This window comes from Hyperolius riggenbachi, chromosome 6 (assembly GCF_040937935.1).
Source record: "Hyperolius riggenbachi isolate aHypRig1 chromosome 6, aHypRig1.pri, whole genome shotgun sequence".
Lineage (NCBI taxonomy): Eukaryota > Metazoa > Chordata > Amphibia > Anura > Hyperoliidae > Hyperolius > Hyperolius riggenbachi.
The window spans coordinates 1,040,612-1,067,534 of record NC_090651.1 but is presented as its reverse complement, the minus strand read 5'-3'; the positions used below and the strand labels follow the sequence as shown (position 1 = coordinate 1,067,534).

The 26,923-nt window shown below is 48.1% G+C and overlaps 1 protein-coding gene across 1 annotated transcript in view; it reads left to right on the top strand.

The window, feature by feature from the left end:
- Positions 1 to 19,479, top strand: part of CLCN6 (chloride voltage-gated channel 6) — a 282,298-nt gene extending 262,819 nt beyond the window's left edge. The window contains exons 21-23 of the mRNA XM_068238749.1: positions 501 to 608; positions 14,660 to 14,785; positions 14,964 to 19,479. Coding sequence (XP_068094850.1) covers positions 501 to 608; positions 14,660 to 14,785; positions 14,964 to 15,044 — 315 coding nt within the window. The 3' untranslated portion in view covers positions 15,045 to 19,479. The remainder of the gene's footprint in view (positions 1 to 500; positions 609 to 14,659; positions 14,786 to 14,963) is intronic.
- The last annotated feature ends 7,444 nt before the right edge of the window (positions 19,480 to 26,923 follow it).

Sequence of the window (26,923 nt, the reverse complement as noted above, 5' to 3'; positions counted from 1 at the left end):
ATCTCCGCCTGACCATCCCACACATTACTTATTTCCATGAGCGACTGCAGGACTTTTCTAGAGCTCCCCCCACTCTCTGGATCTCCCTTCCACCACTAGTGAGGATTGCTCCCTCTTACAACACCTCCAAACTGGTCCTCAAAAGGCACCTCTTCAGGATTGCAATTCCCACCGCTGCCGTAACATGCTCTGCCGAGCATCAGTTCTATAACCCCTACCCTATGCCTTTAGATTGTAAGCCTCTGGCCAGGCCCTTCCCCTTGTGTAGCCATCTCAGGCACCCTTCCCACAGACTGACCTAGACTTCAATTGCCTGGACACTATAACCTTGTATCTTGTACTTTGCTCCTTGTTGTCTGTCACCCTGTGTATGTTATGTGTATGTTATGCTCCTTGTCTGTCACCCTGTGTATTTTATCTATTCTACACTGTTGTGTAACATGTTGGCGCTTTTATAAATACATGAAAAAAATAATAAAATCCTGTGTGTGTTTCCATAGACTGCCAGTCAGCCACGCCTGAGCCACGCAGAGATGCTGGAAGATTATCCGCGCTATCCTGATATTCATGATGTCAATCTGACACTCCTCAATCCACGCATGATCGTGGTGAGTAGACAGGATCCTAAAACAAAGTCCAGTTCATCATCACCTCTCATTGTGTGCCGGATGCGGCCACTGTGGGGGAACCAGGATTTCTGCTTATCCTAGTTCCTGTGCTGTAACACTAGAGGGCATCATCATCACCTCTCATTGTGTGCCGGGTGCGGCCACTGTGGGGGAAGCAGGATTTCTGCCTATCCTAGTTCCTGTGCTGTAACACTAGAGGGCATCATCATCACCTCTCATTGTGTGCCGAGTGCGGCCACTGTGGGGGAACCAGGATTTCTGCCTATCCTAGTTCCTGTGCTGTAACACTAGAGGGCATCATCATCACCTCTCATTGTGTGCCGGGTGCGGCCACTGTGGGGGAACCAGGATTTCTGCTTATCCTAGTTCCTGTGCTGTAACACTAGAGGGCATCATCATCACCTCTCATTGTGTGCCGGGTGCGGCCACTGTGGGGGAAGCAGGATTTCTGCTTATCCTAGTTCCTGTGCTGTAACACTAGAGGGCATCATCATCACCTCTCATTGTGTGCCGGGTGCGGCCACTGTGGGGGAAGCAGGATTTCTGCCTATCCTAGTTCCTGTGCTGTAACACTAGAGGGCATCATCATCACCTCTCATTGTGTGCTGGATGCGGCCACTGTGGGGGGAGCAGGATTTCTGCTTATCCTAGTTCCTGTGCTGTAACACTAGAGGGCATCATCATCACCTCTCATTGTGTGCCGGATGCGGCCACTGTGGGGGAACCAGGATTTCTGCTTATCCTAGTTCCTGTGCTGTAACACTAGAGGGCATCATCATCACCTCTCATTGTGTGCCGGATGCAGCCACTGTGGGGGAACCAGGATTTCTGCTTATCTTAGTTCCTGTACTGTAACACTAGAGGGCATCATCATCACCTCTCATTGTGTGCCGGATGCGGCCACTGTGGGGGAACCAGGATTTCTGCCTATCGTAGTTCCTGTGCTGTAACACTAGAGGGCATCATCATCACCTCTCATTGTGTGCCGGGTGCGGCCACTGTGGGGGAAGCAGGATTTCTGCTTATCCTAGTTCCTGTGCTGTAACACTAGAGGGCATCATCATCACCTCTTATTGTGTGCCGAGTCCGGCCACTGTGGGGGAAGCAGGATTTCTGCCTATCCTAGTTCCTGTGCTGTAACACTAGAGGGCATTATCATCACCTCTCATTGTGTGCCGGATGCAGCCACTGTGGGGAACCAGGATTTCTGCTTATCTTAGTTCCTGTGCTGTAACACTAGAGGGCATCATCATCACCTCTCATTGTGTGCCAGATGCGGCCACTGTGGGGGAACCAGGATTTCTGCCTATCGTTGTTCCTGTGCTGTAACACTAGAGGGCATCATCATCACCTCTCATTGTGTGCCGGGTCCGGCCACTGTGGGGGAAGCAGGATTTCTGCTTATCCTAGTTCCTGTGCTGTAACACTAGAGGGCATCATCATCACCTCTCATTGTGTGCCGAGTGCGGCCACTGTGGGGGAAGCAGGATTTCTGCCTATCCTAGTTCCTGTGCTGTAACACTAGAGGGCATCATCATCACCTCTCATTGTGTGCCGGGTGCGTCCACTGTGGGGGAACCAGGATTTCTGCTTATCCTAGTTCCTGTGCTGTAATACTAGAGGGCATCATCATCACCTCTCATGGGGCTTGATTCACAAAGCGGTGCTAACTGTTAGCACGCCTGTGAAAACCCCCTGAGCACGTCTAAACAAGCTTTTCGCGCATAAAACTTTACGCGCGCATAACTTTATGCGCGTAAAACTTTACGCGCGTACTGCACAGAGCGCAGGGCGCTCCGCGCGAAGTGCCCATTAAAGCCTATGGGACTTAGCGCGCGTAAACCTTTGCGCGCGCAAAGTTAGAGCGCGATCTGATTGAGAAATCTGGTGCTAACCTACTTAGCACCCTGGTTAGCGCGTCTAAAGACTTTAGACGTGCTAAGTAGGTTAGCACCGCTTTGTGAATCAAGCCCATTGTGTTGGATGCGGCCACTGTGGGGGAAGCAGGATTTCTGCCTATCCTAGTTCCTGTGCTGTAACACTAGAGGGCATCATCATCACCTCTCATTGTGTGCCGGGTGCGGCCACTGTGGGGGAACCAGGATTTCTGCTTATCCTAGTTCCTGTGCTGTAACACTAGAGGGCATCATCATCACCTCTCATTGTGTGCCGGTTGCGGCCACTATGTGGGAACCAGGATTTCTGCCTATCGTTGTTCCTGTGCTGTAACACTAGAGGGCATCATCCTCACCTCTCATTGTGTGCCGAGTCCGGCCACTGTGGGGGAAGCAGGATTTCTGCCTATCCTAGTTCCTGTGCTGTAACACTAGAGGGCATCATCATCACCTCTCATTGTGTGCCGGGTCCGGCCACTGTGGGGGAACCAGGATTTCTGCTTATCCTAGTTCCTGTGCTGTAACACTAGAGGGGCATCATCATCACCTCTCATTGTGTGCCGGATGCGGCCACTGTGGGGGAACCAGGATTTCTGCTTATCCTAGTTCCTGTGCTGTAACACTAGAGGGCATCATCATCACCTCTCATTGTGTGCCGGGTGCAGCCACTGTGGGGGAACCAGGATTTCTGCCTATCCTAGTTCCTGTGCTGTAACACTAGAGGGCATCATCATCACCTCTCATTGTGTGCCGGGTCCGGCCACTGTGGGGGAACCAGGATTTCTGCCTATCCTAGTTCCTGTGCTGTAACACTAGAGGGCATCATCATCACCTCTCATTGTGTGCCGGGTGCGGCCCCTGTGGGGGAAGCAGGATTTCTGCCTATCCTAGTTCCTGTGCTGTAACACTAGAGGGCATCTTTATCACCTCTCATTGTGTGCCGGGTGCGGCCACTGTGGGGGAACCAGGATTTCTGCTTATCCTAGTTCCTGTGCTGTAACACTAGAGGGCATCATCATCACCTCTCATTGTGTGCCGGGTGCAGCCACTGTGGGGGAACCAGGATTTCTGCCTATCCTAGTTCCTGTGCTGTAACACTAGAGGGCATCATCATCACCTCTCATTGTGTGCCGGGTCCGGCCACTGTGGGGGAACCAGGATTTCTGCCTATCCTAGTTCCTGTGCTGTAACACTAGAGGGCATCATCATCACCTCTCATTGTGTGCCGGGTGCGGCCCCTGTGGGGGAAGCAGGATTTCTGCCTATCCTAGTTCCTGTGCTGTAACACTAGAGGGCATCATCATCACCTCTCATTGTGTGCCGGGTGCGGCCCCTGTTGGGGAACCAGGATTTCTGCTTATCCTAGTTCCTGTGCTGTAACACTAGAGGGCATCATCATCACCTCTCATTGTGTGCCGGATGCGGCCACTGTGGGGGAACCAGGATTTCTGCTTATCCTAGTTCCTGTGCTGTAACACTAGAGGGCATCATCATCACCTCTCATTGTGTGCCGGTTGCGGCCACTATGGGGGAACCAGGATTTCTGCTTATCCTAGTTCCTGTGCTGTAACACTAGAGGGCATCATCATCACCTCTCATTGTGTGCCGGTTGCGGCCACTATGGGGGAACCAGGATTTCTGCTTATCCTAGTTCCTGTGCTGTAACACTAGAGGGCATCATCATCACCTCTCATTGTGTGCCGAGTCCGGCCACTGTGGGGGAACCAGGATTTCTGCCTATCGTTGTTCCTGTGCTGTAACACTAGAGGGCATCATCATCACCTCTCATTGTGTGCCGGGTCCGGCCACTGTGGGGGAAGCAGGATTTCTGCCTATCCTAGTTCCTGTGCTGTAACACTAGAGGGCATCATCATCACCTCTCATTGTGTGCCGGGTCCGGCCACTGTGGGGGAACCAGGATTTCTGCCTATCCTAGTTCCTGTGCTGTAACACTAGAGGGCATCATCATCACCTCTCATTGTGTGCCGGGTGCGGCCCCTGTGGGGGAAGCAGGATTTCTGCCTATCCTAGTTCCTGTGCTGTAACACTAGAGGGCATCATCATCACCTCTCATTGTGTGCCGGTTGCGGCCACTGTGGGGGAACCAGGATTTCTGCTTATCCTAGTTCCTGTGCTGTAATACTAGAGGGCATCATCATCACCTCTCATTGTGTGCCGGATGCGGCCACTGTGGGGGAACCAGGATTTCTGCTTATCCTAGTTCCTGTGCTGTAACACTAGAGGGCATCATCATCACCTCTCATTGTGTGCCGGGTGCAGCCACTGTGGGGGAACCAGGATTTCTGCCTATCCTAGTTCCTGTGCTGTAACACTAGAGGGCATCATCATCACCTCTCATTGTGTGCTGGATGCGGCCACTGTGGGGGAACCAGGATTTCTGCCTATCCTAGTTCCTGTGCTGTAACACTAGAGGGCATCATCATCACCTCTCATTGTGTGCCGGGTGCGGCCCCTGTGGGGGAAGCAGGATTTCTGCCTATCCTAGTTCCTGTGCTGTAACACTAGAGGGCATCATCATCACCTCTCATTGTGTGCCGGTTGCGGCCACTGTGGGGGAACCAGGATTTCTGCTTATCCTAGTTCCTGTGCTGTAATACTAGAGGGCATCATCATCACCTCTCATTGTGTGCCGGATGCGGCCACTGTGGGGGAACCAGGATTTCTGCTTATCCTAGTTCCTGTGCTGTAACACTAGAGGGCATCATCATCACCTCTCATTGTGTGCCGGGTGCAGCCACTGTGGGGGAACCAGGATTTCTGCCTATCCTAGTTCCTGTGCTGTAACACTAGAGGGCATCATCATCACCTCTCATTGTGTGCCGGTTCCGGCCAATGTGGGGGAACCAGGATTTCTGCTTATCCTAGTTCCTGTGCTGTAACACTAGAGGGCATCATCACCTCTCATGGGGCCTGATTCACAAAGCGGTGCTAACAGTTAGCACCCTGGTGAAAATCCCTTTATCATGCCTAAACTCAGTTTAGGCATGATAAGTTTAGGGGCCTGATTCACAAAGCGGTGCTAACAGTGAGCACGCTGGTGAAAAGCCCTTTATCATGCCTAAACTCAGTTTAGGCATGATAAGTTTAGGTGTGATAAGTTTAGGTGTGATAAGTTTAGGCATGATAAGTTTAGGTGTGATAAGTTTAGGCATGATAAGTTTAAGCACCAACTGGGTTAGCACCGCAGTGCACAGCTGATCAAAAGTTTTGCGCTAGCAAAGTCTGGTGCACTTCGCATAGAGTTTAATGGCGCTGCTTTGCATGCGGGACTTTGTGCACGATCTAAACTTATCTAAACTTATCATGCCTAAACTTATCATGCCTAAACTTATCACGCCTAAACTTATCACGCCTAAACTGGCTTTTCACCAGCGAGGTGCAATGGTTATCACGCCTAAAGTCTCTAACTGGGTTAGCACCGCTTTGTGAATCGAGCCCTAGGTGTGATAAGTTTAGGTGTGATAAGTTTAGGCATGATAAGTTTAGGTGTGATAAGTTTAGGCATGATAAGTTTAAGCGCCAACTGCGTTAGCACCGCAGTGCACAGCTGATCAAAAGTGTTACTCTAGCAAAGTCTGGTGCACTTTGTATAAAGATGAATGGCGCTGCTTTGCGTGCGGGACTTTGCAAGCGATCTAAACTTATATAAACTTATCATGCCTAAACTTATCACACTTAAACTTATCATGCCTAAACTTATCACACCTAAACTGGCTTTTCACCAGAGTGGTGCAATGGTTATCATGCCTAAAGTCTTTTAGGCGTGATAACTGAGTTATCACCGCTTTGTGAATCGAGCCCATTGTGTGCCGAGTCCGGCCACTGTGGGGGAACCAGGATTTCTGCTTATCCTAGTTCCTGTGCTGTAACACTAGAGGGCATCATCATCACCTCTCATTGTGTGCCGAGTGCGGCCACTGTGGGGGAAGCAGGATTTCTGCTTATCCTAGTTCCTGTGCTGTAACACTAGAGGGCATCATCATCACCTCTCATTGTGTGCCGGATGCAGCCACTGTGGGGGAACCAGGATTTCTGCTTATCCTAGTTCCTGTGCTGTAACACTAGAGGGCATCATCATCACCTCTCATTGTGTGCCGGATGCGGCCACTGTGGGGGAACCAGGATTTCTGCCTATCGTTGTTCCTGTGCTGTAACACTAGAGCGCATCATCATCACCTCTCATTGTGTGCCGAGTCCGGCCACTGTGGGGGAACCAGGATTTCTGCTTATCCTAGTTCCTGTGCTGTAACACTAGAGGGCATCATCATCACCTCTCATTGTGTGCCGAGTCCGGCCACTGTGGGGGAACCAGGATTTCTGCCTATCGTTGTTCCTGTGCTGTAACACTAGAGGGCATCATCATCACCTCTCATTGTGTGCCGAGTCCGGCCACTGTGGGGGAACCAGGATTTCTGCTTATCCTAGTTCCTGTGCTGTAACACTAGAGGGCATCATCATCACCTCTCATTGTGTGCCGAGTCCGGCCACTGTGGGGGAACCAGGATTTCTGCTTATCCTAGTTCCTGTGCTGTAACACTAGAGGGCATCATCATCACCTCTCATTGTGTGCCGAGTGCGGCCACTGTGGGGGAAGCAGGATTTCTGCTTATCCTAGTTCCTGTGCTGTAACACTAGAGGGCATCATCATCACCTCTCATTGTGTGCCGGGTGCGGCCCCTGTGGGGGAAGCAGGATTTCTGCCTATCCTAGTTCCTGTGCTGTAACACTAGAGGGCATCATCATCACCTCTCATTGTGTGCCGGGTGCTGCCCCTGTGGGGGAAGTAGGATTTCTGCCTATCTTAGTTCCTGTGCTGTAACACTAGAGGGCATCATCATCACCTCTCATTGTGTGCCGGGTCCGGCCACTGTGGGGGAAGCAGGATTTCTGCCTATCCTAGTTCCTGTGCTGTAACACTAGAGGGCATCATCATCACCTCTCATTGTGTGCCGGGTGCGGCCCCTGTGGGGGAAGCAGGATTTCTGCCTATCCTAGTTCCTGTGCTGTAACACTAGAGGGCATCATCATCACCTCTCATTGTGTGCCGGTTGCGGCCACTGTGGGGGAACCAGGATTTCTGCTTATCCTAGTTCCTGTGCTGTAATACTAGAGGGCATCATCATCACCTCTCATTGTGTGCCGGATGCGGCCACTGTGGGGGAACCAGGATTTCTGCTTATCCTAGTTCCTGTGCTGTAACACTAGAGGGCATCATCATCACCTCTCATTGTGTGCCGGGTGCAGCCACTGTGGGGGAACCAGGATTTCTGCCTATCCTAGTTCCTGTGCTGTAACACTAGAGGGCATCATCATCACCTCTCATTGTGTGCCGGTTCCGGCCAATGTGGGGGAACCAGGATATCTGCTTATCCTAGTTCCTGTGCTGTAACACTAGAGGGCATCATCATCACCTCTCATTGTGTGCCGGGTGCGGCCACTGTGGGGGAACCAGGATTTCTGCTTATCCTAGTTCCTGTGCTGTAACACTAGAGGGCATCATCATCACCTCTCATTGTGTGCCGAGTCCGGCCACTGTGGGGGAACCAGGATTTCTGCTTATCCTAGTTCCTGTGCTGTAACACTAGAGGGCATCATCATCACCTCTCATTGTGTGCCGAGTGCGGCCACTGTGGGGGAACCAGGATTTCTGCTTATCCTAGTTCCTGTGCTGTAACACTAGAGGGCATCATCATCACCTCTCATTGTGTGCCGAGTCCGGCCACTGTGGGGGAACCAGGATTTCTGCTTATCCTAGTTCCTGTGCTGTAACACTAGAGGGCATCATCATCACCTCTCATTGTGTGCCCAGTGCGGCCACTGTGGGGGAAGCAGGATTTCTGCTTATCCTAGTTCCTGTGCTGTAACACTAGAGGGCATCATCATCACCTTTCATTGTGTCCTGGGTGCGGCCACTGTGAGGGAACCAGGATTTCTGCTTATTCTAGTTCCTGTGCTGTAACACTAGAGGGCATCATCATCACCTCTCATTGTGTGGCGGGTGCGGCCACTGTGGGGGAACCAGGATTTCTGCTTATCCTAGTTCCTGTGCTGTAACACTAGAGGGCATCATCATCACCTCTCATTGTGTGCCGGATGCAGCCACTGTGGGGGAAGCAGGATTTCTGCCTATCCTAGTTCCTGTGCTGTAACACTAGAGGGCATCATCATCACCTCTCATTGTGTGCCGAGTGCGGCCACTGTGGGGGAACCAGGTTTTCTGCCTATCCTAGTTCCTGTGCTGTAAAACTAGAGGGCATCATCATCACCTCTCATTGTGTGCCGGTTGCGGCCACTGTGGGGGAACCAGGATTTCTGCTTATCCTAGTTCCTGTGCTGTAATACTAGAGGGCATCATCATCACCTCTCATTGTGTGCCGGATGCGGCCACTGTGGGGGAACCAGGATTTCTGCTTATCCTAGTTCCTGTGCTGTAACACTAGAGGGCATCATCATCACCTCTCATTGTGTGCCGGTTGCGGCCACTGTGGGGGAACCAGGATTTCTGCCTATCCTAGTTCCTGTGCTGTAACACTAGAGGGCATCATCATCACCTCTCATTGTGTGCCGGTTCCGGCCAATGTGGGGGAACCAGGATATCTGCCTATCCTAGTTCCTGTGCTGTAACACTAGAGGGCATCATCATCACCTCTCATTGTGTGCCGGGTGCGGCCACTGTGGGGGAACCAGGATTTCTGCTTATCCTAGTTCCTGTGCTGTAACACTAGAGGGCATCATCATCACCTCTCATTGTGTGCCGAGTCCGGCCACTGTGGGGGAACCAGGATTTCTGCTTATCCTAGTTCCTGTGCTGTAACACTAGAGGGCATCATCATCACCTCTCATTGTGTGCCGAGTGCGGCCACTGTGGGGGAACCAGGATTTCTGCTTATCCTAGTTCCTGTGCTGTAACACTAGAGGGCATCATCATCACCTCTCATTGTGTGCCGAGTCCGGCCACTGTGGGGGAACCAGGATTTCTGCTTATCCTAGTTCCTGTGCTGTAACACTAGAGGGCATCATCATCACCTCTCATTGTGTGCCGAGTGCGGCCACTGTGGGGGAAGCAGGATTTCTGCTTATCCTAGTTCCTGTGCTGTAACACTGGAGGGCATCATCATCACCTTTCATTGTGTGCCGGGTGCGGCCACTGTGGAGGAACCAGGATTTCTGCTTATCCTAGTTCCTGTGCTGTAACACTAGAGGGCATCATCATCACCTCTCATTGTGTGCCGGGTGCGGCCACTGTGGGGGAACCAGGATTTCTGCTTATCCTAGTTCCTGTGCTGTAACACTAGAGGGCATCATCATCACCTCTCATTGTGTGCCGGATGCAGCCACTGTGGGAGAAGCAGGATTTCTGCCTATCCTAGTTCCTGTGCTGTAACACTAGAGGGCATCATCATCACCTCTCATTGTGTGCCGAGTGCGGCCACTGTGGGGGAACCAGGTTTTCTGCTTATCCTAGTTCCTGTGCTGTAATACTAGAGGGCATCATCATCACCTCTCATTGTGTGCCGGATGCGGCCACTGTGGGGGAAGCAGGATTTCTGCCTATCCTAGTTCCTGTGCTGTAACACTCTAGGGCATCATCATCACCTCTCATTGTGTGCCGGATGCGGCCACTGTGGGGGAAGCAGGATTTCTGCCTATCCTAGTTCCTGTGCTGTAACACTAGAGGGCATCATCATCACCTCTCATTGTGTGCCGGGTCCGGCCACTGTGGGGTAACCAGGATTTCTGCCTATCCTAGTTCCTGTGCTGTAACACCAGAGGGCATCATCATCACCTCTCATTGTGTGCCGGATGCGGCCACTGTGGGGGAACCAGGATTTCTGCTTATCCTAGTTCCTGTGCTGTAACACTAGAGGGCATCATCATCACCTCTCATTGTGTGCCGAGTGCGGCCACTGTGGGGGAACCAGGTTTTCTGCTTATCCTAGTTCCTGTGCTGTAATACTAGAGGGCATCATCATCACCTCTCGTGTGCCGGATGCGGCCACTGTGGGGGAACCAGGATTTCTGCCTATCCTAGTTCCTGTGCTGTAACACTCTAGGGCATCATCATCACCTCTCATTGTGTGCCGGATGCGGCCACTGTGGGGGAAGCAGGATTTCTGCCTATCCTAGTTCCTGTGCTGTAACACTAGAGGGCATCATCATCACCTCTCATTGTGTGCCGGGTCCGGCCACTGTGGGGTAACCAGGATTTCTGCCTATCCTAGTTCCTGTGCTGTAACACTAGAGGGCATCATCATCACCTCTCATTGTGTGCCGGATGCGGCCACTGTGGGGGAACCAGGATTTCTGCTTATCCTAGTTCCTGTGCTGTAACACTAAAGGGCATCATCATCACCTCTCATTGTGTGCCGGATGCGGCCACTGTGGGGGAACCAGGATTTCTGCTTATCCTAGTTCCTGTGCTGTAACACTAGAGGGCATCATCATCACCTCTCATTGTGTGCTGGATGCGGCCACTGTGGGGGAACCAGGATTTCTGCTTATCCTAGTTCCTGTGCTGTAACACTAGAGGGCATCATCATCACCTCTCATTGTGTGCCGGGTGCGTCCACTGTGGGGGAACCAGGATTTCTGCTTATCCTAGTTCCTGTGCTGTAATACTAGAGGGCATCATCATCACCTCTCATGGGGCTTGATTCACAAAGCGGTGCTAACTGTTAGCACGCCTGTGAAAACCCCCTTAGCACGTCTAAACAAGCTTTTCGCGCATAAAACTTTACGCGCGCAAAACTTTATGCGCGTAAAACTTTACGCGCGTACTGCACAGAGCGCAGGGCGCTCCGCGCGAAGTGCCCATTAAAGCTTATGGGACTTAGCGCGCGTAAAACTTTGCGTGCATAAAACTTTGCGCGCGCACAGTTAGAGCGCGATCTGATTGAGAAATCTGGTGCTAACCTACTTAGCACCCTGGTTAGCGCGTCTAAAGACTTTAGACGTGCTAAGTAGGTTAGCACCGCTTTGTGAATCAAGCCCATTGTGTGTCGGATGCGGCCACTGTGGGGGAAGCAGGATTTCTGCTTATCCTAGTTCCTGTGCTGTAACACTAGAGGGCATCATCATCACCTCTCATTGTGTGCCGAGTGCGGCCACTGTGGGGGAACCAGGTTTTCTGCTTATCCTAGTTCCTGTGCTGTAACACTAGAGGGCATCATCATCACCTCTCATTGTGTGCCGGTTGCGGCCACTAGAGTTGGGCCGAACCTCCGATTTTAGGTTCGCGAACCGGGTTCGCGAACTTCCGCGGAAGGTTCGGTTCGCGTTAAAGTTCGCGAACCGCAATAGACTTCAATGGGTATGCGAACTTTGAAAAAAAAAAATTATGCTGGCCACAAAAGTGATGGAAAAGATGTTTCAAGGGGTCTAACACCTGGAGGGGGGCATGGCGGAGTGGGATACACGCCAAAAGTCCCCGGGAAAAATCTGGATTTGACGAAAAGCAGCGTTTTAAGGGCAGAAATCACATTGAATGCTAAATGACAGGCCTAAAGTGCTTTAAAACATCTTGCATGTGTATACATCAATCAGGTAGTGTAATTAAGGTACTGCTTCACACTGACACACCAAACTCCACTGAACAGAACAGGTATGCAGTGGCGGGTTCACTAAACAGGTATACAGTGGCGGGTCCACTGAACAGAACAGGTATGCAGTGGCGGGTTCACTGAACAGGTATGCAGTGGTGGGTTCACAGAACAGGTATGCAGTGGTGGGTTCACAGAACAGGTATGCAGTGGCAGCAGGATCACTGAACAGGTATGCAGTGGTGGGTGGGTTCACAGAACAGGTATGCAGTGGTGGGTTCACAGAACAGGTATGCAGTGGCAGGATCACTGAACAGGTATGCAGTGGTGGTGGGTGGGTTCACAGAACAAGTATGCAGTGGCAGGATCACTGAACAGGTGTGCAGTGGTGGGTGGGTTCACAGAACAGGTATGCAGTGGCAGCAGGATCACTGAACAGGTATGCAGTGGTGGGTGGGTTCACAGAACAGGTATGCAGTGGCAGGATCACTGAACAGGTATGCAGTGGTGGTGGGTGGGTTCACAGAACAGGTATGCAGTGGCAGGATCACTGAACAGGTATGCAGTGGCAGGATCACAGTACAGGTATGCAGTGGGCTGAGGGCTCACTGAACAGAACAGGTATGCAGCCAGGAAGAAGTTAAGCCAAACTAATCTTTCCCTATATGAGAGACTGCAGCAGCTCGCCCTACTCTCACTAATGCAGGCACACGAGTGGCCGTAATGGCCGCCGCTGCCTGCCTTATATAAGGGGGGTGGGGCTCCAGGGGCTAGTGTAGCCTAATTGGCTACACTGGGCCTGCTGACTGTGATGTAGAGGGTCAAAGTTGACCCTCAGGTGCATTATAGGGCGAACCGAACTTCTTCCGCAAAACGTTCGCGTGCGGTACCCGCACGCGAACCACGTTCGCCGGCGAACCGTTCGGCCCAACTCTAGCGGCCACTATGGGGGAACCAGGATTTCTGCTTATCCTAGTTCCTGTGCTGTAACACTAGAGGGCATCATCATCACCTCTCATTGTGTGCCGGGTGCGTCCACTGTGGGGGAACCAGGATTTCTGCTTATCCTAGTTCCTGTGCTGTAATACTAGAGGGCATCATCATCACCTCTCATGGGGCTTGATTCACAAAGCGGTGCTAACTGTTAGCACGCCTGTGAAAACCCCCTTAGCACGTCTAAACAAGCTTTTCGCGCATAAAACTTTACGCGCGCAAAACTTTATGCGCGTAAAACTTTACGCGCGTACTGCACAGAGCGCAGGGCGCTCCGCACGAAGTGCCCATTAAAGCCTATGGGACTTAGCGCGCGTAAAACTTTGCGTGCGTAAAACTTTGCGCGCGCAAAGTTAGAGCGCGATCTGATTGAGAAATCTGGTGCTAACCTACTTAGCACCCTGGTTAGCGCGTCTAAAGACTTTAGACGTGCTAAGTAGGTTAGCACCGCTTTGTGAATCAAGCCCATTGTGTGTCGGATGCGGCCACTGTGGGGGAAGCAGGATTTCTGCCTATCCTAGTTCCTGTGCTGTAACACTAGAGGGCATCATCATCACCTCTCATTGTGTGCCGAGTGCGGCCACTGTGGGGGAACCAGGTTTTCTGCTTATCCTAGTTCCTGTGCTGTAATACTAGAGGGCATCATCATCACCTCTCATTGTGTGCCGGGTCCGGCCACTGTGGGGGAACCAGGATTTCTGCTTATCCTAGTTCTTGTGCTGTAACACTAGAGGGCATCTTCATCACCTCTCATTGTGTGCCGAGTGCGTCCACTGTGGGGGAACCAGGTTTTCTGCTTATCTTAGTTCCTGTGCTGTAACACTAGAGGGCATCATCATCACCTCTCATTGTGTGCCGGGTGCGTCCACTGTGGGGGAACCAGGATTTCTGCTTATCCTAGTTCCTCTGCTGTAACACTAGAGGGCATCATCATCACCTCTCATTGTGTGCCGGGTGCGGCCCCTGTGGGGGAACCAGGATTTTTTCCTATATGGACTAGACTCATAAATCTCCTGGTGACCTACGTGACATATAGGGGCTATATGGTCTAGACCTATAAATCTCTTGGAGACCTATGTGACATATAGGGGCTATATGGTCCAGACTCGTAAATCTCCTGGTGACATATCGGGGCTGTATGGTCCAGACTCGTAAATCTCCTGGTGAGCTACGTGACATATTGGGTCTATATGGTCCAGACTCGTAAATCTCCTGGTGACATATAGGGTCTATATGGTCCAGACTCGTAAATCTCCTGGTGACATATAGGGGCTATATGGTCCAGACTCATAAATCTCCTGGTGACATATAGGGGCTATATGGTCCAGACTCATAAATCTCCTGTTAACCTACGTGACGTATAGGAGCTATATGGACTAGACTCATAAATCTCCTGGTGACCTACGTAACATATGTGAACATATAACATATGTTCGTGAAATGTGCCGCTGCTTATCCGTATCTGCCAAGGAATGAGTCTCTTTTATATGTGGAAATTTGAAATAAAACCGTCTAATTATAAATAAATGTAAAGCAATATCTTCTGTAAATCCCGGACCTTCTCACTCTGCTTTTACCGCAGGATGTCACGCCTTATATGAACCCGTGTCCATTCACCGTGTCACCTAACACGCACGTGTCACAGGTGTTTAACCTCTTCAGAACCATGGGGCTGAGGCATCTACCTGTTGTCAATGCTGTCGGGGAGGTAAGTTCTTTTGAACGGGAGCCTTCACCCAAAGTCCTCATGCTGGAATCAGCTGTGGACAGCAGGTGGCAGCAAACACTTGGCCAATCCCTTGTGGCTCCTCAGATAGAAAGTAACGCATGACTTGGTATTAGCTGTTGCTGAGGTCCAGTGTTTTTGTTTTTGTGTTTTTTTTCAGATCGTTGGTATAATTACAAGACACAACTTAACTCATGAATCTCTACAAGCCCGCCTCAGACAGCACTACATGACCTCCTGATCCAGCCTGGCCTATCATGGAGTCGCTGGAACCCAGCCGTGTCCTCCGTGTATGAGTTTTATGTGAACTTCTCATTGGGGTCCATCCTGCTAAAGATGAAGCCCTGCTGACCTCTCCATGCTGGCCTAGTCAAGCCATCCTTCCATGTTTGTCTGGTTACCTCCTGAGCTCGCCGTGTCTGACTTTCCCTATTTATCTGCATTTAGCATGAGAAGCCTTCCAGTCTATAGAGACCCATCACATAGCATGACCAGGCTGAAAGCTCCTCACCATGCTTACATGTAACTCCAACAATCCTGCACCTCTGCAGTTTCTAAGCCACACCCAGCTGTTTGATGGACCAGTGCCAGGGCTTCTCATGCCCACAAAGCCCTGGACTGTGAAGATGTCAGGGTGGCGACGGAGTTTAGTGGCTGAAACACCGGGCTCAGTACATTGCATGAAAAGCTGGTATGATGATATCATGGCGTGCACCGGCTAATACTATGGGGCGCACTGGCTGATATGGCGTGCACAGTCGTTATGGCGTGCACCGGCTAATACTATGGTGCGCACCGGCTGATATGGCGTGCACAGACGTTATGGAGTGCACCGGCTAATATTATGGTGCGCACTGGCCAATATGGCGTGCACAGACGTTATGGCGTGCACCGGCTAATACTATGGTGTGCACCGGCTGATGTGGCGTGCACAGACGTTATGGCGTGCACCGGCTAATACTATGGTGCGCACCAGCTAATATTACTTTCGGCCTCCTCCTCCTCCCCCCCCCCCCTCCTTCCCACAGGAAGTGCTTCTTTCCACCGCCTAATGTTAGTTTTGGGGGGCAGCCTAATTATTGGACCTTCCATCCCGACAGTGCATGCTCATGGTGGGGAGGTGGGCGGAGTCAGCAAGGACTGATGAGGTTGGTGTTGGGGGTTTGGTCAGATTAGCGTCAGTAAAGGGTTATTAGTCAGTATTAGTCTTTGTTAAGTGCTAGAGAGCGCCTGAAGGACTTGTTAGGGCTTCACCAGCAGTAGGGATGAGCCTGAGTGCAGTGTGTGTTTGTTATTGGTGATGTGGTCAGTAAGGTGTCCAGGTTAGTGTTTGAGTCGCTTAGGCAGTTATGGTAGGTGGGGGGAGGGGGGTAGATGATCCCTGGTAATCTGGCAATGGGAGGAGCAGATGCTTAGGGGAGTGGTCAGTTCACACACAAACGGTCATTAACCCTCTGAGAGTATATTCGCTTAGAAATTGGTTTTCATGCAAAAGCATTCTGTACTGGACCCTTTCACCAGCGATGAGGTGTCATCTGTAGAAAGGGTCCCTCTCTACCCACACCAGTCAGCAAGAAAGCAATCACTTCATGCTTATGAACCTGGGATCCACACTGAGGCCTGTCTGGTTCTACCCCTCTAGTGAACTCATGCATATAAATCAGTCTGACATCTTCAGGGAGATGGACACTGCACGACTCTCAACACTATACAGATGTGCTGCACATAGATCAGTCTGACATCTCCAGGGAGATAGACTCTGCACCGCTCACACCGGTATATAGATGTGCTGCACATAGATCAGTCTGACATCTCCAGGGAGATATACTCTGCACCACTCACACCGATATAGAGATGTGCTGCACAGGAGAGCCACAGCCGGCAGCCAGGCTACAATGCTGGGCTTTACATGTAACGGCCACCTGTTCTCTGGGCTCAGCTGATATATGATGGCTGTTAGCTGTCTGGTACCTCATTGTTTACACCACTCCCCTGCCTGCTGTGTGAAATCACGTACACGCCACTCCATTGTCCTTCCGACCCTCTGCATAGCAACAGAGAGCATCGTCTGCTACACAGCTGCCCTGCTTCTGTACAGGTCGGCCAACAATGTGTCCCGAGGGATCAGGTCCCCACCCCCGAGGGATCAGGTCCCCACCCTCTAGGGGCGACATCAGTCAGCACTGTGCACAGGCTGGCCAGCGATGTGTCCCGAGGGCATCTGGTCCCCACCCCAGAGGGGGACATCAGTCAGCACTGGGCATAGGCTGGCCAGCGATGTGTCCCGAGGGCATCAAGTCCCCACCCCCGAGGGGCGACATCAGTCAGCACAGGCTGGCCAGTGATGTGTCCCGAGGGCATCAAGTCCCCACCCCCGAGGGGCGACATCAGTCAGCACTGTGCACAGGCTGGCCAGTGATGTGTCCCGAGGGCATCAAGTCCCCACCCCCGAGGGGTGGCATTCAGCACTGTGCATAGGCTGGCCAGTAATGTGCCCCGAGGGACCAAGTCCCCACCCCCGAGGGGCGACATCAGTCTGCACAGGCTGGCCAGTGATGTGCCCCGAGGGATCAGGTCCCCACCCCCGAGGGGTGGCATTCAGCACTGTGCATAGGCTGGCCAGTGATGTGCCCCGAGGGACCAGGTCCCCACCCCCGTAGGGCGACATCAGTCAGCACAGGCTGGCCAGTGATGTGCCCGAGGGCATCAGGTCCCCACCCCCGAGGGGTGGCATTCAGCACTGTGCATAGGCTGGCCAGTGATGTGCCCCAAGGGACCAGGTCCCCACCCCCTAGGGGTGACACCAGTCAGCAGCATGCACCTGTCTTCAGAGCTGCAGCAGATCTACAGGGAAGGGTGCAGACAATGATCTCCTCATATTTACACTGACCCAGCAAGGAAGAGACAGCAGGTGAAAGGCAGATGGTTCATTAACCAGCAGCTAGAATCTTAATTAGGCAGAATGTAAGTTCCTCGGGGGAGGGGCGATTCCCACAGTGAAGGATAAATGGGCGGGGTGAACTATAAGCTTTATTTGTCGGAGGACATTGAGGAGGGGGAGGGATCAGCGGCATGTTTGAGTTCCTAGTACATTTCTCTTCAACTATTTATATTCTCCTTAAAGGGTAAACACTCTGCAAACCACTACAGATAATCTGCATGGATCTCATCCTCGTATAAATGCAGCGACCAATCCGATTCCTGCTTACTGGGCTGACACTGCCCTATCATCAATGCTTTTTATGCTAGATACACATCATGCAATTTCCTGTCAGATCGATGGGTCAAACCAATCTTTTCCAACATGCCCAATCTATTTTGTACAGTAGTGATCTAAATTTATTGGTTTGACCCGCCAGTGTGACGGGAAATGTAATGGTATGCACCCAGCATTACGCCCCTCTGTCCTTTTGTGTTTTAACGAATGTGATGTTAATTTTGTCAGTGCAGAGCGACCTCAGATCTGTGGCATGCGAGGGAGGTCAGTGCTGTGTGTAATGACACTAAACCAACAAGTACCTCTGTGTCCAATCCCTTCCTGTGTACCCCCTGTTCAGCCATGTATGTCCAGTCCTCTCCTGTGTACCCCCCATTCATCCATTTCTATCCAATACCCGAGACCACCCATTCAGCCATTTATGTCCAATACCCGAGACCCCCCATTCAGTTATTTGTGTCCTATACCTGAGAACACCCATTCATCCATTTATGTCCAATACCCGGGACCACCCATTCATCCATTTATGTCCAATACCCGGGACCCCCCATTCAGTTATTTATGTCCTATACCCGGGACCCCCCATTCATCCATTTATATCCAATACCCGAGACCACCCATTCAGCCATTTATGTCCAATACCCGAGACCCCCCATTCAGTTATTTGTGTCCTATACCTGAGAACACCCATTCATCCATTTATGTCCAATACCCGGGACCCCCCATTCAGTTATTTATGTCCTATACCCGGGACCCCCCATTCATCCATTTATGTCCAATACCCGGGACCCCCCATTCATCCATTTATGTCCAATACCCGGGACCCCCCATTCATCCATTTATGTCCAATACCTGGGACCCCCCATTCAGCCATTTATGTCCAATACCTGGGACCCCCCATTCATCCATTTATGTCCAATACCCGGGACCCCCCATTCATCCATTTATGTCCAATACTCGAGACCCCCCATTCAGTTATTTATGTCCTATACCCGGGACCCCCCATTCATCCATTTATGTCCAATACCCGGGACCCCCCATTCATCCATTTATGTCCAATACCCGGGACCCCCCATTCATCCATTTATGTCCAATACCCGGGACCCCCCATTCAGTTATTTATGTCCAATAATCGCGACCACCCTATTCAGCCATTTACAGTGACATGAATTGGCCGCCACTGTGTCTAGATGACAGGTACTCTTGGGAATCAGACTTTCCTGTATTATTACTATGTGATTTGTCTGATAATACAGGAGCGACGCATGCAGTGTAATCATCTCTCCTTTACCTCCTGTAACATTCCAGTTCTTATCATTTGCACTAACCGTGTATTATGTTGTGTCTATCATTGTACACAAAGGATGTATTAGGTTTATTTGATGTATGTCATTTAATTTGCCCCGGCAGTTTTCAGTATTCCCCCCACTGCGCCTGAATAAAACTCCATCTCACTTTCTCTGCGTTTCCCTTTCTTAGTTGTTAGAGGAGACATTCTCTTCAATCAGATGTTTCTTTTGTGAGCAATTAAAGTGACATGTTCAGAAAACACCACATGAACTGCCGGTACACAGCTGCATAGTGATAATGGGCAGAGCGCCCCCTGCTGGTGGATTGACTATTCCAGCCCTCTCAATGCGGGCTATTTGTAAAGAAATGTAGACTTTTCCATTTTCTTCTTCTCAGCGTTGAATTCATTGTTTCCGGCAACTCCACAGATGTGAGAGCAGATCCACAATAAAACTATAATTCCCTGATAATGGCTCTGTCACACGCCCCCTGCTGGCCAGACTGCTTCCAGCCACCCAATCTACTCAGGCCCACAGATGATCCAGTCACATGCATACAATCGATGTGCTGGAATTGGGCATTAGCCAGGAGAGAACACACACACACAATTCTGCTGTGCACGATGTAACGGTAACATTGCCAGCACCTATCTGAGATGAGTCTCGCTATCTGCTCGGAGCTGGGAGACAGACAGCAGCCTAATCGTTCTAAAACGAGCTCGTCCTGCGAGGAACGACGTCTTCAGCAAACTGCAGGACTCAAACACAGGCGACAGCCTAAAGGTGGCCACTAATGATCCAATCTTTTTCAACCAATTTTACCAAATCTATGCAGTGTAAGGGTAAATTGAGTGAATATATTGAATGGATAATATAGGGAGTGCCCTTATATTACATAGAAATGGTAAGGTTGGATGAAAAAGATTGGATCATTAGTGGCCACCTTAATAAAGGACTTGTGCATTGTTCTGAATACCGTCTGCAGAGAATCCTGTCTCTCGGAGAGAACGTTACAATAACGGTTTATGAACTGGTTCACCACTAAGGGTTTTTTCCCCGTAAAGAGACACTGAAGTCTCTTTTTTTTTTACCTGATTTTATCTTTAAGTCCTCTTCAGCATTAAATTCTAAGTGGATTTGCCACATTCCCGCGGCAGAATGAGTGATTTGGAGCAAAGAAATAAGGGCCAGAGGTCATTTTCACCGTTCAGCGATCCTTCCTTTCATTTGCCAATAACTCAATCACTACTTATCACAAAAAAATGATTTATATCTTGTTTGTTTTGCCACCAGTTAGGCTTTCTTTAGGTGGTGCAGTTTACTAAGAGATATTTTATTATAAATGCATTTTAACGGGAATAATAAGAAGAAAATGGAAAAAAAGTTTTCAGCCTTATAGTTTTAAAATAAAACATTCTATTGTGGATAAAATACACACATTTCATTTGCTCATTTGTCCCCGTTATTACAGCATTCAAAATAATGTACTACAAGGGAAGGACACTGAAGGGAAATGGCAAGCTTTTAAACGTATTCTCAATCAATATTGTAGTATGTATATCCCATATGGAAACAAAATGTCTAGGAATAAAAAAAGGCCTCTATGGATGAATAGAAAGGTTAGGGATAAAATGAAGAGGAAAAAGAATGCCTATAAGGTCCTAAAACAGGAGGGGACTGAGGCTGCACTAAGCAATTATAAGGAGTGCAATAAAAATTGTAAAAAAGAAATTAGGCTGGCAAAGATCGAAGCTGAAAATCAAATCGCTAGGGATATCAAATCTAACCCAAAAAAGTTTTACAAGTACATCAACTCTAAAAAAAGAAAGGTTGACTGTATAGGACTCCTAAAGGATGAGGGTGGGAACTCAATGGTGGATGACCAAGGTAAGGCAGAGTTATTAAATGCTTTCTTTGCTTCTGTCTTCACAAAGGAAACAGCACTGTTGCAAATTACAGAGGCAGAAGAGTCTCAATCTTCTAACTGTAATATTAAATACTTAACACAGGAAGAAGTAAAGGCAAGACTAAATAAATTAAAAATAGACAAGGCACCTGGCCCGGATGGCATGCATCCTCGGGTCCTAAGAGAATTAAGTTCAGTTATAGCTAAACCCCTTTATCTTATCTTTTGTGACTCTCTTGCAACTGGCAGAGTCCCAGTGGATTGGCGTACAGCCCACGTTTTCCCATTATTTAAGAAGGGCAAAAAATCTGATCCAGGAAATTATAGACCTGTAAGCTTAACATCAGTTGTATGCAAACTATTTGAGGGGTTACTAAGAGATACTATACATGACTTCATAGTAGAAAATAATCTTATTTCTCAGCATCAACATGGGTTTACTAAAGACAGGTCCTGTTTGACTAACATGATCAGCTTTTATGAGGTAGTGAATGCTAATATGGATATTGGGAATGCTGTAGATGTGATATACTTGGACTTTGCAAAGGCCTTCGACACTGTTCCCCACAGAAGTCTGGTGCAAAAGTTGAGGATGCAAGGACTGGGGAAGAGTTTGTGTGCATGGATAGGGAACTGGCTAATGGACAGAAAACAAAGAGTTGTGGTCAATGGATCGTACTCAAAATGGGAGACTGTTAGCAGTGGGGTCCCACAGGGGTCTGTTCTGGGTCCAGTGCTCTTCAATTTATTTATTAATGAGCTAGTAGATGCAGTAGTGAGCAATGTTGCTGTTTTTGCAGATGATACAAAATTGTGCAGAATCATCAACTCTCAGGAAGATAGTGTCATATTGCAACAGGATCTGGATAGGATGGCTATATGGGCACATACATGGCAGATGAAATTCAATGTTGACAAATGTAAAGTCATGCATTTTGGTCGTACCAATGGTCTAGCACCATACAAAATAAATGGGATACAGTTGGGGACATCAAACTTGGAGAAGGACTTAGGAGTACTCATCGACAACAAGTTAAATAATCGTACTCAATGCCAAGCCGCTGCAGCTAAAGCGAACAAAATTTTGGGATGCATTAAAAGGGAAATAAAAACTCGAGATGCTAGCATAATATTGCCCCTGTTTAACTCTCTAGTAAGGCCACATCTGGAATATGGAATTCAGTTCTGGGCACCACATTACAAAAAAGATATTGCAGTTTTAGAGCAGATGCAGAGACGAGCAACAAAATTGATACGTGGGATGGAAGGTCTCACTTACCAAGAAAGGTTAGATAAACTGGGTTTATTTAGTCTAGAGAAAAGACGCCTTAGAGGAGATCTAATTAACATGTATAAATACATTAGAGGGCAATATAATAGCTTGGCGGATGAGCTTTTTGTCCCTAGGCCTTCTCGAAGGACTAGAGGACATGATCTGCGCATGGAGGAAAAACGTTTTAGCCATTTATTTAGGAAAGGGTTCTTTACAGTAAGAGTGATTAAGATGTGGAATGCATTGCCACAGGAAGTCGTTATGGCAAACTCTATACCTGCATTTAAAGGGGGCTTAGATGCTTTCCTTGCGTTGAAAGACATCCATGACTACAATTACTAGGTAATGCCTAATGATGTTGATCCAGGGATTTTATCTGATTGCCATCTGGAGTCAGGAAGGAATTTTTCCCTTTTGGGGCTAATTGGACCATGCCTTGTAAGGGTTTTTTCGCCTTCCTCTGGATCAACAGGGGTATGTGGGGGACGGGCTGGAGTTGTACTTTGTACTGGTTGAACTCGATGGACGTATGTCTTTTTTCAACCAAAATAACTATGTAACTATGTCCCTAATACAATGTATGGTGACAATATTTCATTTGGAAATAAGTGTATTTTTGATGCATCCATCAATAATTACAAGCCCAACCCCCCCCCCCCCCCCCAGGCTTACCCTTACAATTGAATCACCCAATCTTGTTAGTAGTAACCCTAGCCTATAGCTGTCAATACATGCATTCATTTTTACAGACAGATTCTTTCAAAATGATCGAATATGGCGATTATCAACCACCACATCGATCAGAATTTCAATCAATCCATGGCAAAAATGTAAAGTACAATCAAGCAGTACATTTTTTACAATTGGACACAGTGGTAAAGTGGCGGTAGATCGCCGGCTTGTAGCATTGCACTGAACCACTACTGTAATACGATTATTTTCTGGTGAAAAGCTGCCGCATTGTGAATATTTTCATGGAGGGGGGGGGCGTCACAGGTCTCCTTGCCTGGAGTGACAAAATGGCCAGAGGCGCCCCTGGTAGGATTAGAGTGTGAGCTTTGTAATGTGCTGCAGAAGATGTCAGTGCTATATAAATACATAATAATAATATGGTAGGACATTACACTATGACTATGGTAGGATTAGAGTGTGAGCTCCTCTGAGGTCAGTCAGTGACATGACTATGTATTCTGTAAAGTGCTGCAGAAGATGTCAGTGCTATATAAATACATAATAATAATAATATGGTAGGACATTAGACTATGACTATGGTAGGGATTAGAGTGTGAGCTCCTCTGAGGACAGTCAGTGACATGACTATGTACTCTGTAATGTGCTGCAGAAGATGTCAGTGCTATATAAATACATAATAATAATATGGTAGGACATTACACTATGACTATGGTAGGATTAGAGTGTGAGCTCCTCTGAGGACAGTCAGTGACATGACTATGTACTCTGTAATGTGCTGCAGAAGATTTCAGTGCTATATAAATACATAATAATATGATAGGACATTAGACTATGACTATGGTAGGATTAGAGTGTGAGCTCCTCTGGGGACAGTCAGTGACATGACTATGTATTCTGTAAAGTGCTGCAGAAGATGTCAGTGCTATATAAATACATAATAATAATATGGTAGGACATTAGACTATGACTATGGTAGGGATTAGAGTGTGAGCTCCTCTGAGGACAGTCAGTGACATGACTATGTACTCTGTAATGTGCTGCAGAAGATGTCAGTGCTATATAAATACATAATAATAATATGGCAGGACATTACACTATGACTATGGTAGGATTAGAGTGTGAGCTCCTCTGAGGACAGTCAGTGACATGACTATGTACACTGTAATGTGCTGCAGAAGATTTCAGTGCTATATAAATACATAATAATAATATGATAGGACATTACACTATGACTATGGTAGGATTAGACTGTGAGCTCCTCTGAGGACAGTCAGTGACATGACTATGTGCTCTGTACAGTGCTGCAGAAGATGTCAGTGCTATATAAATACATAATAATAATATGGGAGGACATTAGACTATGACTATGGTAGGATTAGAGTGTGAGCTCCTCTGAGGACAGTCAGTGGCATGACTATGTACTGTGTAATGTGCTGCAGGAGATGTCAGTGCTATATAAATACATAATAATAATATGGTAGGACATTACACGATGACTATGGTAGGATTAGAGTGTGAGCTCCTCTGAGGACAGTCAGTGACATGACTATGTACTCTGTAATGTGCTGCAGAAGATGTCAGTGTTATATAAATACATAATAATAATATGGTAGGACATTAGACTATGACTATGGCAGGATTAGAGTGTGAGCTCCTCTGAGGACAGCCAGTGACATGACTATGTGCTCTGTACAGTGCTGCAGAAGATGTCAGTGCTATATAAATACATAATACTAATAAGAATATGGTAGGACATTGCACTATGACTATGGTAGGATTAGAGTGTGAGCTCCTCTGAGGACAGTCAGTGACATGACTATGTACTCTGTAATGTGCTGCAGAAGATGTCAGTGTTATATAAATACATAATAATATGGTAGGACATTACACTATGACTATGGTAGGATTAGAGTGTGAGCTCCTCTGAGGTCATTCAGTGACATGTCTATGTACTCTGTAATGTGCTGCAGGAGATGTCAGTGCTATATAAATACATAATAATAATATGGTAGGACATTAGACTATGGCTGGGATTAGATTGTGAGCTCCTCTGAGGATAGTCAGTGACATGACTATGTACTCTGTAATGTGCTGCAGAAGATGTCAGTGTTATATAAATACATAATAATAATATGGTAGGACATTAGACTATGACTATGGCAGGATTAGAGTGTGAGCTCCTCTGAGGACAGTCAGTGACATGACTATGTACCCTGTACAGTGCAGCAGAAGATGTCAGTGCTATATAAATACATAATAATAATATGGTAGGACATTATACTATGACTATGGTAGGATTAGAGTGTGAGCTCCTCTGAGGACAGTCAGTGACATGACTGTGTACTCTGTAATGTGCTGCAGGAGATGACAGTGCTGTATAAATACAGAATAATAATATGGTAGGACATTACACTATGACTATGGTAGGATTAGAGTGTGAGCTCCTCTGAGGACAGTCAGTGACATGGCTATGTATTCTGTAATGTGCTGCAGGAGATGTCAGTGCTATATAAATACATAATACTAATAAGAATATGGTAGGACATTACACTATGACTATGGTAGGATTAGAGTGTGAGCTCCTCTGAGGACAGTCAGTGACATGACTATGTACTCTGTAATGTGCTGCAGAAGATGTCAGTGTTATATAAATACATAATAATATAGGACATTACACTATGACTATGGTAGGATTAGAGTGTGAGCTCCTCTGAGGACAGTCAGTGACATGACTCTGTACTCTGTAAAATGCTGCAGAAGATGTCAGTGCTATATAAATACATAATAATAATATGGTAGGACATTAGACTATGACTATGGTAGGATTAGAGTGTGAGCTCCTCTGAGGACAGTCAGTGACATGACCATGTAGTCTGTAATGTGCTGCAGAAGATGTCAGTGCTATATAAATACATAATAATAATATGGGAGGACATTACACTATGACTATGGTAGGATTAGAGTGTGAGCTCCTCTGAGGACAGTCAGTGACATGACTATGTACTCTGTAATGTGCTGCAGAAGATGTCAGTGTTATATAAATACATAATAATAATATGGTAGGACATTAGACTATGACTATTGTAGCATTAGATCGTGAGCTCCTCTGAGGACAGTCAGTGACATGACTCTGTACTCTGTAATGTGCTGCAGAAGATGTCAGTGCTATATAAATACATAATAATAATATGGTAGTACATTACACTATGACTATGGTAGGATTAGAGTGTGAGCTCCTCTGAGGACAGTCAGTGACATGACTATGTACTCTGTAATGTGCTGCAGAAGGTGTCAGTGCTATATAAATACATAATAATATGGTAGGACATTAGACTATGACTATGGTAGGATTAGATCGTGAGCTCCTCTGAGGACAGTCAGTGACATGACTATGTACTCTGTAATGTGCTGCAGGAGATGTCAGTGCTATATAAATACATAATAATAATATGGTAGGACATTAGACATATGACTATGCTAGGATTAGAGTGTGAGCTCCTCTGAGGACAGTCAGTGACATGACTATGTACTCTGTAATGTGCTGCAGAAGATGTCAGTGCTATATAAATACATAATGATAATGTGTAAATACGTTGCTTTAGATTCTCCTTATAGATTTATAAAGTGCTAGCGTATTCTGTGGCGGTGTACAGAGTTAGACCAGGTCCTGTGACTTTTGCTTGTATCTTACTTTCTTATTATACAGTACAGAGGCCCTGAGGTCAGCGTGTGACAGGCTGGA